Source organism: Nicotiana tomentosiformis, chromosome 5 (assembly GCF_000390325.3).
Source record: "Nicotiana tomentosiformis chromosome 5, ASM39032v3, whole genome shotgun sequence".
Classification (NCBI taxonomy): domain Eukaryota; kingdom Viridiplantae; phylum Streptophyta; class Magnoliopsida; order Solanales; family Solanaceae; genus Nicotiana; species Nicotiana tomentosiformis.
In genome coordinates, this window is record NC_090816.1 from 74,864,518 (window position 1) to 74,880,650 (window position 16,133).

The 16,133-nt window shown below is 38.0% G+C and overlaps 2 protein-coding genes across 2 annotated transcripts; both read right to left on the minus strand.

The window, feature by feature from the left end:
- Positions 1-357: 357 nt before the first annotated feature.
- LOC104094758 (pentatricopeptide repeat-containing protein At1g33350) lies at positions 358-2,164 on the minus strand. The gene has a single exon (XM_009600741.4). The coding sequence runs from the start codon at positions 2,092-2,094 to the stop codon at positions 514-516; it is 1,581 nt and encodes a 526-aa protein (XP_009599036.1). The 5' UTR covers positions 2,095-2,164; the 3' UTR covers positions 358-513.
- A 10,659-nt stretch (positions 2,165-12,823) lies between these two features.
- LOC138892584 (uncharacterized) lies at positions 12,824-15,268 on the minus strand. The gene is made up of 3 exons (XM_070176321.1): positions 15,088-15,268; positions 13,616-13,902; positions 12,824-13,237 (listed from the first exon to the last, which is right to left on the minus strand). Exons 1-3 carry the CDS (start codon positions 15,266-15,268, stop codon positions 12,824-12,826), a joined length of 882 nt encoding a protein of 293 aa, XP_070032422.1.
- Positions 15,269-16,133: the final 865 nt, after the last annotated feature.

Here is a 16,133-nt window from a genome sequence, read left to right on the forward strand (position 1 = left end):
TCGCAAAAGTCAAACTTTTGTAAACATTTCTAACTTATGCTTCTAAGCCAAGAACCAAAGGGTCTAAATAAACCCAAAACCTTCCCGGAACGAAACTAACCAACCCTGCAATTTATAAATCCACAAATACATATGTGTGAAGCATCAAAAGGAAAAACGGGGCACAAATACACAAAACGACCGGTCGGGTCAATAATTGGAATCATCAAAACTCCATTTCGGAGTCGTCTACATAAAAGTCAAATTCCGGTCAACTCTTTCAACTTACGCCTTCAACCTTGAGACTATGTGTCCCAGTTCACTCCGAATCATTCCCGAAACCAATTCAACCACCCCGACAAGTCACATAACCACAAATGAACATAGAAGAAGCGATAATTAGGGGATCGGGGCTACAATACACAAAATGATCTGTCCGGTCGTTACAGAAATGAGAATTTCTTAGGAAAGAATAAAGCAGTAAGGTACATAATAATGCGCATCAACCAAACATTAAAGCCAGCAAGGTACATACTAATGCGCATCAACCAAACATTCCAAAATTGAGTATATCTCTTCCATTCTAGGGTGAGATTTGTCTACTGAATAGAACTGATGAACTTGGTTATCAAGCTCAATCCAACTGCAACCACGAGCTTTATAAGCATTCTGCTGATTTAGGATCTTCCTTATTTTTCGAACCTCTTCCCACTTCCCCAACTCCCCATATAAATTAGCTAGCATAGAGTAATAACTACCATTATTTGGATCAATACTAATCAAGTTTTTAAGTGCATATTCAGCCAAGTCAATACGCCCATGAATTTTGCAGCCGTTAAGCAAGGTACCCCATATAACTGCATCTGGAGCTATGTGCATCTTTCTAACAATTTCCATAATTTCCTCAAACCGACCTGCTCGTCCATGAAGATCAACTAAACACCCATAATGTTCAATTTCAGGGTTAATTCCGTATACCCTAGTCATTAAGTCATAATAACTAAGCCCCTCTTGAACCAACCCTCCATGAGTACAAGCATTCAACAAGCCAATAAAAGTCACTGAATCAGGTTTTAAATCATCGCCATGTTGCAACATATCTTTGAAAACTCCAATAGCACCTTCCCAATGACCTTGAAGGGCCAAACAATTGATCATAGAATTCCAACATGTCAAACTCCCTCTATTAGCCTTATCAAAAAGATATCTTGCTTCTTTCAAACTCCCGCATTTTCCATACATATCAATGAGAGCATTCAAAGTAAGCGAATTCAAATGAACACTATTCCGATACACATATCCATGAATGCATTTTCCGAGCTGAAGCATTCCGGTATGCCCACAAGCAGCAAGTACACACGCAAATGTAACATCATTAGGCTTATTCCATTGAACCATACCTTCCTCAACAATCATTCTTCTTAAAAATGAAATGGCCTCAGAAAACAACCCATTTTGTGTACACCCCGCAATTATGGAATTCCAAGAGGGAGTGTCTCTTACACACTGAGGAACTTCTTCAAAAAGCAAAATAGCATCCCCCATTTGCCCAACTCTAGTATATCCCGATATCATTGCAGTCCATGAAACCACATTCCTGTCAGTAATTTCATCAAACAGTTGCCGTGCAACTCTAATATCAGACGAAGACCTTGAATAAACATCCAATAGAGCTGTCTGAACAACAGGGTATTTTCCAAAACCCATTTTGTCAATATGGGTATGCGCCATCTCAATCCCATAAGACTTTATAACTTCAGGGAAAGACTTTAAGATTATAGGGAATACAAAATGGTTAGGCCTTGACAAGCCATTACGAACCATTTCACGGTATAACAAAAGAGATGATGTATGATCTTGAACGGAAGTGTATGAAGTAATCATCGCAGTATAAAGGTAAACATTGGGAAAATTAAGGTAATTGAAGATTAAGCGAGCATAATGGAGGTTTGAGAGAGTGATGGTGCAGAAACGAACAAGCTTGAACGCATAAAGCTGCGTTTGGCCATGACCAGTGGTAATGAGATGGCCTTGCAATTGCTTGAGTAGAGCAAGACTCTTGCATTTATCTAGATTAACTAGGATGTCTTGATATAGATTTTGTCCGAGTAGCATTTTCCTCGACAACAATACATTAAAAATTGGAGGTATAAATACTGGGATATACACTCAACTCCCAAGTCATCTGTTAACCTCCTGCTTTATTTTTAAGGTTATAAATAAATTTCACGTTTCAAAAAAAAGAAGAAGAAAGAATTAACAATAAATATCAGACATGATAATGTATAAATTTCATTGTAATGTTGGTATACAAGTTAAAATTTAATTACGTTAAGCCGTTCAAGATATTTGTTTGATTGGATACATTTATATATATCTATATATTATTAAAAGAAGAGCAAAAAGTCTATCTCCTTAAGTCACTTGGCAGCCTAGAAAAAAGTCACATGTGATAAGTAGTTAATAATTAGTTATTGGGTCAAGTTGGAGTTTTTAACTTATTTTAAAATAAAAAAACTAAAATTACAAAAAATAAAAAACTACCAATTAAAAGTTTCTTGATTTTTTAATAATTTTTCTTTTTCTTTTTAAAAATAAAAAATTTATTTCTTCAAAAAATATTATTGCGAATAATAGAATAAAATATAAAATTAAAAATATATATCTTCTATTATATTATAAAAAAAAAGTAGCACACAAAAATTGGAGAGTGGTTTCAAGTTGGAGTTTTTAACTTATTTTAAAATAAAAAACTAAAATTACAAAAAATAAAAAAAATGCCAATTCAAAATTCCTTTGTTTTTTTTTTAAATTTTGTTTTCCTTTTTAAAAATAAAAAGTTTATTTATTCAGAAAATATTATTGTGAATAATAGAATAAAATATAAAATAAGAAAAATATATATCTTCTATTATATTATAAAAAGAAAGTAGCACACAAAAATTTAAATATTGTAATATGCTAATAAAAGTTTTTATTAACAATGCAATAATGCTAAATGTTGGATAATATAATAAAGAAAAATATAGAGAAAAACAATTATTCGATGCCTATATAAATCATTTTAATTCAATAGAAATTTTATTCATTGATATTCAGATAATATTATTGATAACAATAGGATAAAATTTAAATAAAAAAATTCAAGAGTAATAAAATATATATCTTCTATTATATTATAAAAATAAAGTAGTAGACAAAAATATTAAATAAAGTAATATTCTAATAAAAGTTTCTATTAACAATACAATAATACTAAATATTGGATAATATAATAAAGAAAAATACATAACATAAAAGTTATTCAATGACTATACAACTCTCTTTAATTTAATAGAGAATTTATTCATTAAAATTCAGACAATATTATTAAGAACATTAGAATAAAATTTAAAATCTATATATTTAAAGATTAATAAAATATATATCTTCTATTATATTACAAAAATAAGTAGTAGTAGACAAAAATATTAAACAAAGTAATATGCTAATAAAAATTTCTATTAACAATGCAATTATATTAAATATTGGATAATATAATAAAATAAAATACATACAACAAATTTATTTGATGACTATATAACTCCCTTTAATTTAATAGAAATTTTATTCATTAAAATTCAGATAATATTATTGACAACAACAGGATAAAATTTAAAATAAAAAATATTTTAAGATTTAATAAAATATATATCTTCTCTTATATTATAAAAAGAAAGCGAGCAGACAAAAATATTATAAAGTAATATGCTAATAAATATTTCTATTAACAATGCAAAAATACTAAACATTGGATAATAGAATAAAAAAAAATATAAACGAAAAAGTTACTCAATGAATATATAAATCCCTTTAATTTAATAGAAATTTTATTATTGGGTATATCATATTGACAAATAAGATGATATTTAAAATTTATTAAAGCAATACGATCTAATATGTTCAAACAAGTCCGATCACAATTTAATTTAATTAATATTTTTTAATATTGATCGCGCATTGCGCAGGTACAACTACTAGTTATTATGAAAAAGAGAGGACATTTTAACAAATAATTAAATACATCTTGATCTTCATCTTGTTTTTTTTTTCCTTCTATTTTTCCAAATTGAAATCGGAAAAAGCATCTTACTTTTATCTAGGTACATCAACAAAACGACAAAACTTTCCAATAATCATGTAGTCATTCTCTTAATAGAGTATTTAATTATTTTTTTACCAATTATAAATATCCCGATGAGTCAATTCTATATCTGGTCATTTGATATTTGGCTTAAAGTATATATATTTATATGTATATTGTCTCATGTTTTACTCGTGTCTCGTAGATTTCAGATATAAAATGTATTGATTTATGTTAATTCGTGGTATTTCTATATGTATGAATCATCTAGAGGCAATAGGGGGCGAAAGATGCGAGATTAGAGCCAAAACGGAGAACAAATGGAAAATGTTGAATTCCAGCGCCACAGCCAGCGCCCCACGCTACCCTGGGCGCTGGTGATGGGAAATATCTCCTACTTCACCTGGGACAAGGTTATTTCGGCCCAAGACCCCCTCCCCCCAACTCGTATAAAATCAAGTCTAAACCTAATTTGGAGGGTATCTAACATATTTTTGAGGGAGAACATGTCACTTTGGAGAAGGAGAACATAAACCACGCTTGGAGCAAGGATTCTCAGTTTTCTTCTCTTCCCTTCCTTTAATCTCATATTTTATTAGTTCTAAAGTTTTGGGTGCTACATGAACATTGTAGTTTGAAACTTGAATTGTTCTTATTATTTTATCATATTAGTTTATTTATTTAATTTTGTGCTTAATTATTTAATTGCTTGATCACCAATTAAATACTATCTACGAATCTAGGATTGAACTCGGGAGAGGGAATACTAAATTGAAAATAAGATTGAGTAGAGCAAGATCTTGAACTCGAGCATCGGGAACGGATTTATGGTTAGGATAGGGATATACCTAATCGCCTTGCTTGGTTATTATACGAAAATTATTAATGCGTTCTTATTAATCATAATTCCATAAAAATATATGTCACGACCCAAAATTTAATTGTCGTGATGGCGCCTATCGTGGAACTAGGCAAGCCACAACTCAACATCTCAACACAGAAAAAAGAAATCTTTAAAAATAAAGACGGAAGCAATTTAATAATTTAAGAAAGCCTTTTTTGAAAATAGAAATATCCAAAATACGATACAATCCATCCCAAAACCGGGGTGTCACTGAGTACACGAGCATCTAAATCAGAATACAGTCCACTATGGTATCTAGAGAAATAAACTGAAAATACAACTAGTGATATAGAAGGAAAGTCAAGGCCTTCAAACGCCGTGCAGCTACCTTGGTAGTCTCCGAACTCTAAAGTCTCAATCAGCAACTGCCGCCGTGACCAAAAATGCTTGGATCTACACACGAGGTGCAGGGAGTAACGTGAGTACATCCAACTCAGTAAGTAACAAGTCCAAACTTTAGACTGAAAGGTAGTGACGAACTCAACCGGTACAGATAAAATAAAAATAATTGTACAGAAACATAGGCATGCTTTCAAATTAAATAGGCAACTCAAAACAATAAAGTGAAGCAGATCTGAACAGTGTAAAGAATATAACTCTGCTATCTCTACATGCCAATACACATCATGTATGTGATGCACCATGCTGTCAGCCTTATGTGCTCACACTCTCGAATGCTCAACTACTCGGTACTGTATATGGCCCATACGACCCAAGGGAAGATCCATCCCGGAACATCTACATCACTGACTATAAGTCACCTAGTACCGAGGAAGGTCAATCCAGCCCTGTGGAGAAGATCCATCTCCAGGTATCAAGTACTTCGGACAAGATTCATGTCCAGGGAAGATCCATCCCTTAATAATATCAACCGCTCTCACTGGAGGTGTGTTACAGACTCCAGAGGGGCTCCTACAGTCCAAGCGCTATCCTAAAATCAGTATAACCGATGCGGCGTGCAGCCCGATCCCATAACTGTCACTCATAATCAGGCTCTCAGCCTCACTCAGTCGTCAATCTCTCCAGTCTCACTCACGGGCTCACAATATCATGATAATAAGTCCAAAATAATGATATGATGTATCAATAAATAACAATTGAGACAGAGATATGATATGAAATGCATGAACATGACTGAGTACATAATATCAATGAAATCATTGAAATGACAGCAAGAAACGACCACTAGGGGTCCCAACAGTGCCGGCATAAAGCCTAAACATGATATCTAGCATGATTGACTGCTCAATTACTTTATCACAAGATGAAAACATGGATATCAACAAAATAGAGACACTATACAGTACAATGGAATCAACCAGGCCACAGTTCTCACGGTGCACGCTCGCACGCCCGTCACTTGGCATGTGCGTCATCTCAATACCAATCGTATAGCACATAGTTCGTGGTTTTGAACCCTCAGAACCAAGTTTGAAAGCGTTACTTACCTTAAACTGAGCAAATCCTACTCCGAAATGCCTTTGCCCCTCGAATCAGTCTCCAAACGCTCAAAATCTAGCCACAAGCAGTACGGTATAATTAATATAGGCTAAAGGAAACAATTCCACAAGAAAAATACAAAATTATAAGCCAAAATCCGAAAGAGGCTCAACCCGGCCCCCGGGTCCACGCCTCGAAATCTGAAAAAAGTCACAAAATCCGAAAGCCTATTCACTCACGAGTCTAACCATACCAAATTTATCAAAATCCGACACCATTTGGTCATCCAAATCCCCAAAATCCACTCTCCAATTCTCAAGCCCTAAACCCCCAAATTTCACTTCAAAATCTCACTAATTAGGTGAGGAAATCAGTGGGGAAACAAGTTTTATGATCCAAAACAAGTACAAGAAGCTTACCTCAATAATCACCTCGAAAATCTTCTCCAAAATCGCCTAAGTCCGAGTCCAAAATGTTGAAATAAGACTAAAATTGCGAACCCTTGCTTTTAAACCTTATGCCCAGACTTTTTGCATCTACGGACCTATTGTCGCACTTGCGACACCGCATCTGCGGTAAAAATGCTGCTTCTGTGGAAGTCACTTGCACCTCCAGGGCTCGTACCTGCGCTCCAGGTTCCGCACCTGCGAACGCGCATCTGTTGCCCTGGCCTCGCTTCTGCGGAGTCACTCTCTCCTAGCTGCCCCCATACCTACGTCCACTTGTCCGCATCTGTGCTACCGCAGGTGAGGAAAATTCTTCGCACCTGCGACCCTGTCCTTCATGGCCTTGCCCGCATCTGCGATTCATGCCACGCTTCTACGTGCTCGCACCTGCGGTGCCCACTCTGCAGGTGCGGTTACCCCAGTAGCAGCAGCTCTTCAGTTGCTTCATCAACTCAAAAATAAAGTCTGTTAACCATTCGAAATCTACCTGAGGCCCCCGGGACCTCAACCAAACATGCCAATAAGTCATATTACCCAATATGAACTTACTCGAACCTTTGAATCACTCAAAACAACACCAAAACACTGATTACACCCGGATTCAAGCTTAAAGAACTTCTAAACTTCCGAATTCTACAAACGATGCCGAATCATACCAAACTATGCCCGATTGACCTCAAATTTTGCACACAAGTCATATTCAACATTATGGACCTACTCCATCTTCCAAAATGGGAATCCGACCCCGATATCAAAAAGTGAACCCCCTGGTCAAACTTCAAAAAATTCGACTTTCGCCATTTTAAGTCTAAATCAGCTACAGACCTCAAACTCACAGTCCGGACACGTTCCTAAGTCCAAAATCACCCAACGGAGCTAACGGAACCAACAGAACTCCATTCCAGAGTCATCTTCATACTATTCCGACTACGGTCAAAATCCTAAGACATAAGCTTCCCTTTTTAGGGACTAAGTATCCCAAAACACTCCGAAACCGAAACAAGACCTCCTAGCATGTCACATAAGCAGAAACAGATACGGGGAATGCAGTAAATAGGGGATCGGAGCTAATGCGCTTAAAATTACTGGCCGAGTCGTTACAATATAGGCGATAGATTAGCTTGAATAGGCAAGTTGTACTTCGAAAGAAGGCTACAAGAAATATTAACCCTATCAATCAATAAACCAGATAAATTAATTAGACGATTTAAGTGAAAAACTCAACTGGATTGTTAGCTAACCCATAGCTCTGGAAAATTTTCTCCCATTGAATTCATCTCTATGATTGCAAACTTGTTTTCTTTAATTTCATAGTTTACTATTCTAGATTAGTTTTAGTTAAATATTCATACTTTAGAAAATCGCTTGAATAGTTTTAAGTTAGTTGATAGTTAATAACAAGTCCCTATCGGTACGATATCTGGACTTATAATCCTATATTACTTGTCGACCACGTATACTTACGTGTGCGTTTGGGAGCAACACGTTTTTGGCGTCATTGCTGGGGACTTAGAAATTAACTATTTTACTAGATTAGATTTTTACTTTTTGTCTATTCAAGTTTTTTATTTTTATCTTAGTTTAATATTTTATTATCTTTGTTGACATGGCATCTTGGAATGAGAATTGGTCGAATATTGGTTATTCTTATTATGGTGATCCTTATCCATATTGTGGAGGACCACACTTGTGGAAAAATTGTGAATCTCAATCTTATGAGTGGAATATTTGTAATGTGTGTGGTGGTCAAGGTGGTCATTGGGATGGTTGTCCTAATTCTTATTATCTTTTTTAGAGCTCTTATTATGATGTTTTTAATCATGTTTATGAGTTTGATAGGAGCAATGAAGTGGAGGATATGGAACGCGTTGCTCGTATTATGGACATGATGAGGCAAGTAGCCGAGCAACAAGATGCAATTCACAAAAAGACTGCCTTAGCGATCAAAGGACTGCATGCTAGATGTCACGCCCCAAAACCGAGGAACGCGACCGGCGCTCAACCGAGTAAACCTGACCGAGCAAGCCTGTTAGATTTTATTCTACCCAAACTCATCCATGAATAGAGATAATACATATTATCATTAATTAGGTGAAAATGTGTTCATGTCTACAATACCAATTCATTTCCAATAGTTTCATCATTTTTAAAGTCTCAAATTGACAAGTAATACATCCACAACATAACATAGTTTGTCTTTCCCCAACACCAATACACAACGCACACTATGTCTACAGAGCCTCTATAGATAAAGAAGAGTACAATGATAATGCCGGCAACAAGGCCCCGGCTATACCTCAAACAGAATACACAAAGTACAAAAGATTCATGACCCCAGAATGAAGTGGGGCTCACCAAGTCGGCTGGGAAGAAGGTGCACTGCTATCACTGACCAATATCTCCTACTGTGGAACCACCTGCATCCATTGAAAGATGCAGCGCCCCCTGTAAAAGGGACGTTAGTACTGTCGAATAGCACTAGTATGTACAACTAAACACCCTCTCAATAAAATGACAAATAATACAAATAAGATTATCATAATATCAATGAAAGCCTTAATTAACATCAAACCTCAATTTAGGATCAAGACAATGTTCAAATTAATTTCCATATCTCACATTGGGAGATTATTCGTATCGATATACCAATTTCCATAATACCAGTATCATTATTCACCATACCAATACCACTATTCACAATACCATTATTCACAATACAATTATTCATAAGACCAGTACCACCGCACTCTTAGCACGGAGTCCGATCACGACCCGATCGGCTAGGCTATCTCGGTAGAGACATCAACCACAATTTCTCTCAATATCAATACCACCATCTTTAACATGGAGTCCGATCTCGACCCGATCGACTAGGCTATCCATTAGGGACATCGACCACAATCACAATTTCAATTACAATTTCCAGCACAATCACCACCATGTGTGCGGCATGGTGTCCAATCACGACCTGACCGACTAGGCTGTCTTGTTTGAGGCATCAACCTTTTTATATCAATCATCGCATTTCATAATACTTTCACATCTTTTCATTTCATTGGCACTAGTTGCCATAATTATAAGATCATTCTTGACCCGTTGGCCATATTCAGTATTCCATGCTCACATTATCAATTTCAATTATCATCCTCATTATCAACAACAAACACAATTCAAATCAAAGTGTGTAGTACACATGTGAGCAATTTAGAGTCTAATGCACATCGAGATATTTCACAAAATGTGGCATAATAGCCTTCATTTGAACTTGACTTAAAGTCGAAACATTATTAATGCACAGTCCATATTTTAACACATCCTCAATTGGTAACATAACATGGATAGAGCATTTGGGAGGCTTGTTGAACATATATCTTTCAACCCAATCTTATTCGGAATAGCCAATTTCATAATGAATTACTCGGGCCTTACATAATTTACATGAATATCATGGGATTCAATTCTAAGAGAAGAGTTTAGCCAACATACCTCAATTGAGCTTCCTTAAACTCTAAAATGTTCCGAAATTCTTAGCAACTTCAATCTATTGTAGAAATATAACAAATTGAATCAAAATTTGGAAGATGATCATGGTCCTAGCTCACTTGAGCATTTTATCAAACGCTATGTGTGCATAAGGTTTCAATGTCCTTTTTATGAAGGACTTCATCATCCCACAACCCAATCTTTACCATTTTTATCTCAACAATCTTCCTACACCCTTTGATAATACATGCATGTAAAATAAACAACTCTCATGCCCAAAATTTTATCTTGCTAGTTACCCATTTTCAAAAAATTTCGAAATTAGGGTTTAGGGTGTAGAATCTTACCTCTAGGATGAAGACCTAGTAAGCTTCCTTTCTTAATCTTCCAAAACTTGCGCAAGAATTGAAGAAAAATTATGGAAGAACACCTTCTCACTCTAGAGCATTCTCCCTCACTCTAAAATATCAGATTATGTCTCAAAAATGGCCCAAAGAGTGTAGTTAACGAAATAGGGTCGGGTTTTAAAAACCTAAAAATGGAGCTCCGGAACAAGGTATGCGATCGCATAACCGATATGCGGACCGCATATCGGTCGCTTATTTAGTTACAAAATAGCCAAAAGAACTACCTATGTATGCGGTCACTATGCGGTCCGCATAACTGTTACGCGGTCGCATAATGCACCGCATAACAGTTATGCGGTCGCATAGTCGACCGAATAGTTGCTTCCAACTGACCCAATCAACTGCCTCACTCTGCGGCCATTATGCTGTCCGCGGAGTGGTTCTGCGGTCGCATAATGGACCGCAAAAATGCACTTTTCTGCCGAAAATTTTTCTTTACTTTCTGGTGCATTGTTCAACCCAAAAAGAATTTCTACAATCCTCAAACACGTAAGCTTAGTCCGATATCATGAAACATTTTTTTCTTTGCATATTTTACCGGGCTTTACACTTAAGTACTTCGAACTTTTTCGGGGTGTTACATTCTCCCCCGCTTAGGATCATTCATCCTCGAATGAGGGTATAAATTCGTCATTAGCATCTTATGAAACTCAGTTTGTTTCATACCATATTCGAGCAGCCCCAAATTTGACTAACTCCCAAAATCTCCAAAAATTTCGCTAGAGTTTTCCTTATAACTAGGCCTATCCACCTGTCAGAGAGCCCCAGAAACACGTCCTAACAACATATACGTATTCCAACGACGTAACATAATACAAATAAACACTAAATGTGGTCTCATAAGCAATATATATCCAGAAAAGAACACCCTTAATGCCAATTGTTCACATGATATAAAATTCATAAAAAGTAAGTCTTATAATTTTTTTTCCTAGATCACAATTTTAAATACATGGTCATTCAAACAAATAAGGATACTTTTTCTTAATTTCTTCCTCGGCCTCACAAGTAGCCTCTTCAACCTATTGGTTTCGCCACAACACTTTCACGGAGGCAGTTTCTTTATTCCTCAATTTTCGGACTTGCCGATCAATAATAGAAACTGGAATCTCTTCGTAAGTCAATTTCTCATTTACCTCAATAGTCTCAACCGGAACAATGGGTGTCGGATTTCCAACTACTTTCTTCAACATAGACACATGAAACACCGGGTGTACTAATGACATCTCAGGTGTCTGAATGATTTTGTACTGCCCGACATACCTCGGACCCAATTTCCCTTTCTTACCAAATCGCATTACCCCCTTCATGGGGGAAACTTTCAAGAATACCCATTAATCTTTTGTGAACTTCAAATCTCTATGGCGAACATCCGAATAGGATTTCTGACGACTCTAAGCAGTCTTCAACCGCTCCTTAATGATTTTAACTTTTTCCATGGCCTGATGCACGAGGTCTGGCCATATCAACTCTGCTTCCCCAATTTCGAGCCACCCAATGGGAGATCTATATCTCCTACCATATAAAGCCTCGAATGGTTCCATCTGAATGCTAGCATGATAGCTATTGTTATATACAAATTCTATGAGTGGTAAATGATCATCCCAGCTACCTTTGAAATCTAGAACACAAGTGCCCAACATATCCTCAAGCGTCTGAATATCCGCTCTGCCTGCCCGTCAGTCTGCGGGTGAAAGGCTGTACTAAGATTCACCTGAGTACCCAAACCTTGCTGAAATTTCTTCCAAAATTTAACAGTGAATTGTGCTCCTCGATCAGAAATGATGGAAACTTGGGTGCCATGCAACCTGACTATTTCTTTGATATACAGCTGAGCATACTGCTCCGCTGTGTCGGTAGACTTAACCGGCAAAAAGTGTGATGACTTCATGAGTCGATCTATAATCACCCAAATTGAGTCAAACTTGCACGAAGTGCGCGGTAATCCTACCACAAAGTCCATATTAATTATTTCCCACTTCCACGTTGGAATTTCTATGTTTTGTGCCAACCCACCAGGCCTTTGGTGTTCAGCCTTTACTTACTGACAATTCGGACATCTTGCCACAAAGTCCTCCACATTCCTCTTCATATCATTCCACCAATAGACTTCCTTAAGATCATGATACATTTTTGTAGAGCCTGGATGCACGGAATACCTAGAAGTGTGAACTTCAGTCATAGTTCTTTCCCGGAGACCATCCACATTTGGAACACAGAGTCGCCCTTGGTACCTTAGTGTACCATCATTCATGCTAAGAGAAAGGGCCATGGTATTATGCTTATGAATCCCCTCTTTCAACTGCACCAACAATGGATCGTTGTATTGCTTCTCTTTGACTTCCACAACAAGCGATGATTCAACTCTATTTTGCACAATTACCCCTCCTTCACTAGAGTCCGCAAGACGAATTACCAAACTAGACAATCGGTGAACTTCCTTGGCTAATGGCCTCTGATATGCCTCCAAGTGAGCCAAACTACCCATAGATTTCCGGCTAAGAGCTTCCGCCACAACATTAGCCTTCCCCGGATGGTATAAAATATCAATGTCATAATCCTTGAGTAATTCAAGCCATCTTCTCTGCCTCAAATTCAATTCCTTCTGTTTGAAAATATATTGAAGGCTCTTATGGTACGTGAATATATCCACTTGGACCCCATATAAATAATGATGCCAAATTTTCAAAGCAAATACCACCGCCGCAAGTTCTAAATCATATATTGGATAGTTCTTTTCATGATTCTTTAGTTGCCTAGAAGCATAAGCTATCACCTTCCAATGTTGCATTAATACACACACAAGCCCGATTCTTAAAGCATCACAATATACCACAAATCCATCTATACCCTCTGGTAGAGTCAACACCGATGCCATAGTCAATCTTGCTTTCAATTCCTGGAAACTCTTTTCACAAGCATCTGACCATTGGAACTTAATTGCCTTCTGCGTCAATTTAATCAATGGAGAGGCACGAGTAGAATACCCCTCCACAAACTTTCTGTAATATCCAGCTAAGCCTAAGAAACTGCGAATCTCTGTTGGAGTTGTAGGCCTCGGCCAATTCTTCACCACTGAAATTTTCTGAGTGGGATCAGCCTTAATTCCCTCACTAGAAACTACATGACCCAAGAATATGACTTATTCAAGCCAAAATTCACACTTTGAAAACTTTGCATATAACTGGTGCTGATGCAGGGTTTGCAGAACTACCCTGAGATGATCGGCATGGTCTTCTCGACTTCGTGAATATACAAGAATATCGTCAATAAACACTGTCACAAAAGAGCCAAGGAATGGCTTGAAAACGCGATTCATAAGATCCATGAAGGCTGCTGGGGCATTTGTTAGCCCAAAAGACATCACCAGAAATTCAAAATGCCCATACTGAGTTCTAAAAGCTATTTTCAGAATATCCCGCTCCCTGATCTTCAACTAGTGATACCCGGATCTTAAATCAATCTTGGAGAAGTACCTGGCACCTTGCAATTGATCAAGCAAATCATCTATCCTTGGCAGTGGGTACTTATTCTTGATTGTTACCTTATTAAGTTGCCGATAGTCAATACACATTCTCAGTGACCCATCTTTCTTTCTTACAAAAAGGACCGGTGCGCCTCAAGGCGACACACTTGGCCGGATAAAACCATTTTCTAACAAATCTCTCAATTGTTCCTTTAGCTCCTTCAATTCTGCCAGTGCCATTCTGTAGGGTAGAATGGATATAGGACGTGTGTCTGGCATCACATTAATCCCAAAATCAATCTCCCTGTCTGGTGGGATTCCAGGGAGTTCATCCGGAAATTCATTCACAACAGGCACGGACTCAAGTGTAGGCGCCTCAGCATCGGTGTCCGTAACCCGGCCCAAATGGTAAATACATCCCTTGTTGATCATTTTTGTGGCCTTAAGGTATGAAATAAACCTACCCTTTGGCACCACATCATCACCCTTCCACTCAATAACTGGCTCATTTGGAAATTTGAACCTAACGGTTCTGGTTCGGCAATCAAGCTTGGCAAAACATGAATAAAGCTAATCCATCCCCATTATCACATCAAAATTGACCATTCTCAATTCAATAAGATCGGCCACGGTGTCCCGACCACACAACGTAACAACACAATCCCTATAAACCCGCGGGGCTAAAATAGACTCACCAACCGGAGTAGATATAGAGAACAACTCATAAAGCTGTTCTGGTTCTATCCTAAATTTCATAGCAACATAAGGTGTGACATATGACAAAGTGGAACCGGAATCAATAAGAGCATATACTTCATGAGATTGGACAGCCAATATACCTGTGACAACATCTGGAGAAGCCTCTGAATTTTGGCTACCCCTAATAGCATAGAAACAGTCAGATCCTCCTGAACTCTGTGCTCCACTCCTAGCTGCACCACGCCCTGCGGGTGTTGGAGTGCCTCGAGCTGCAGGAGGTGCTGCAGATGTAGTAGCTGTAGAACTGGCTGGCTGTGCCATGCCCCTGCCCGCACCCTGGTAGGACGAACGACAATCCCTCTGAATGTGACCCCTCAATCCGCATCCGTAGCATATGGGTAAGTCCATGTAGCATATTCCTAGGTGCATATTTCCACACCTAGGGCATGGGGCCTCCTCTGCTGCTGGAATCTACCACCATGACGACCCTGTTGATTGGATCCTGTGTTGCCCTGACTGGGCCTGAAACGGCTCCACTGCTGCTGCTGACTAGGCCCTAATGGCAGGGCACTAGCCGAAGACTGAGCAAAGGACTGTGATGGCCCTGGCGACCCTCCTCTGAATGTTGACTTGCCACCACCTGAAGAACCACCAATGTTGCCCGTAGATCGGGCCTTATTACCCTCTCGCTCTATTCTGTTACTTAATTTGCGGGTCTCTGTGTCTTGAGCGAATGCCACCATCTTTCCATAGTTCATATCAGAATTCAAGGTTGCTCTAGCGGCCTCATTAATTACCGAGGGACTAAGGCCCTGCACAAATCGGTGAACTCTAGCCTCCATAGTGGGCAGCATGTAAATAGCATATTTAGACAGGTGTGCGAATCTCATATGGTAATCCCACACACTTATGCTACCTTGCCTCAAGTTATCAAACTCAGCAGCACGGGCTGCCTTAGTCTCGGTAGGCAAGAAATGATCAATGAAGGCATCAGCAAACTCACCCCACCTCGTCGGAGGGCTCCCTTCTTCACGGGACTCCTCCCATAGTTCAAACCAAGAATATGCCACCTCTTTCAGGCAGTAGGAGGCCAATTCCACTGCCTCTGTTTTAGTAGCATGCATAACTCTGAGAGTCTTATGCATCTCATCAATGAAATCCTGGGGATCTTCCTCTGGGTTAGTAC

What these genes read in the sequence shown, in the direction of transcription:
- LOC138892584 (XM_070176321.1), bottom strand. Translation starts at nt 15,268, where the DNA reads ATGGCACAGCCAGCCAGTTCTACAGCTACTACATCTGCAGCACCTCCT. An exon ending in TTCTCCAGATGTTGTCACAG is followed by an intron (nt 13,903 to 15,087) that starts GTATATTGGCTG and finishes TGGGTCATGTAG; the next exon opens with TTTCTAGTGAGGGAATTAAG. An exon ending in AGGGTATAGATGGATTTGTG is followed by an intron (nt 13,238 to 13,615) that starts GTATATTGTGAT and finishes GAGGCATATCAG; the next exon opens with AGGCCATTAGCCAAGGAAGT.
- LOC104094758 (XM_009600741.4), bottom strand. Translation starts at nt 2,094, where the DNA reads ATGCTACTCGGACAAAATCTATATCAAGACATCCTAGTTAATCTAGAT.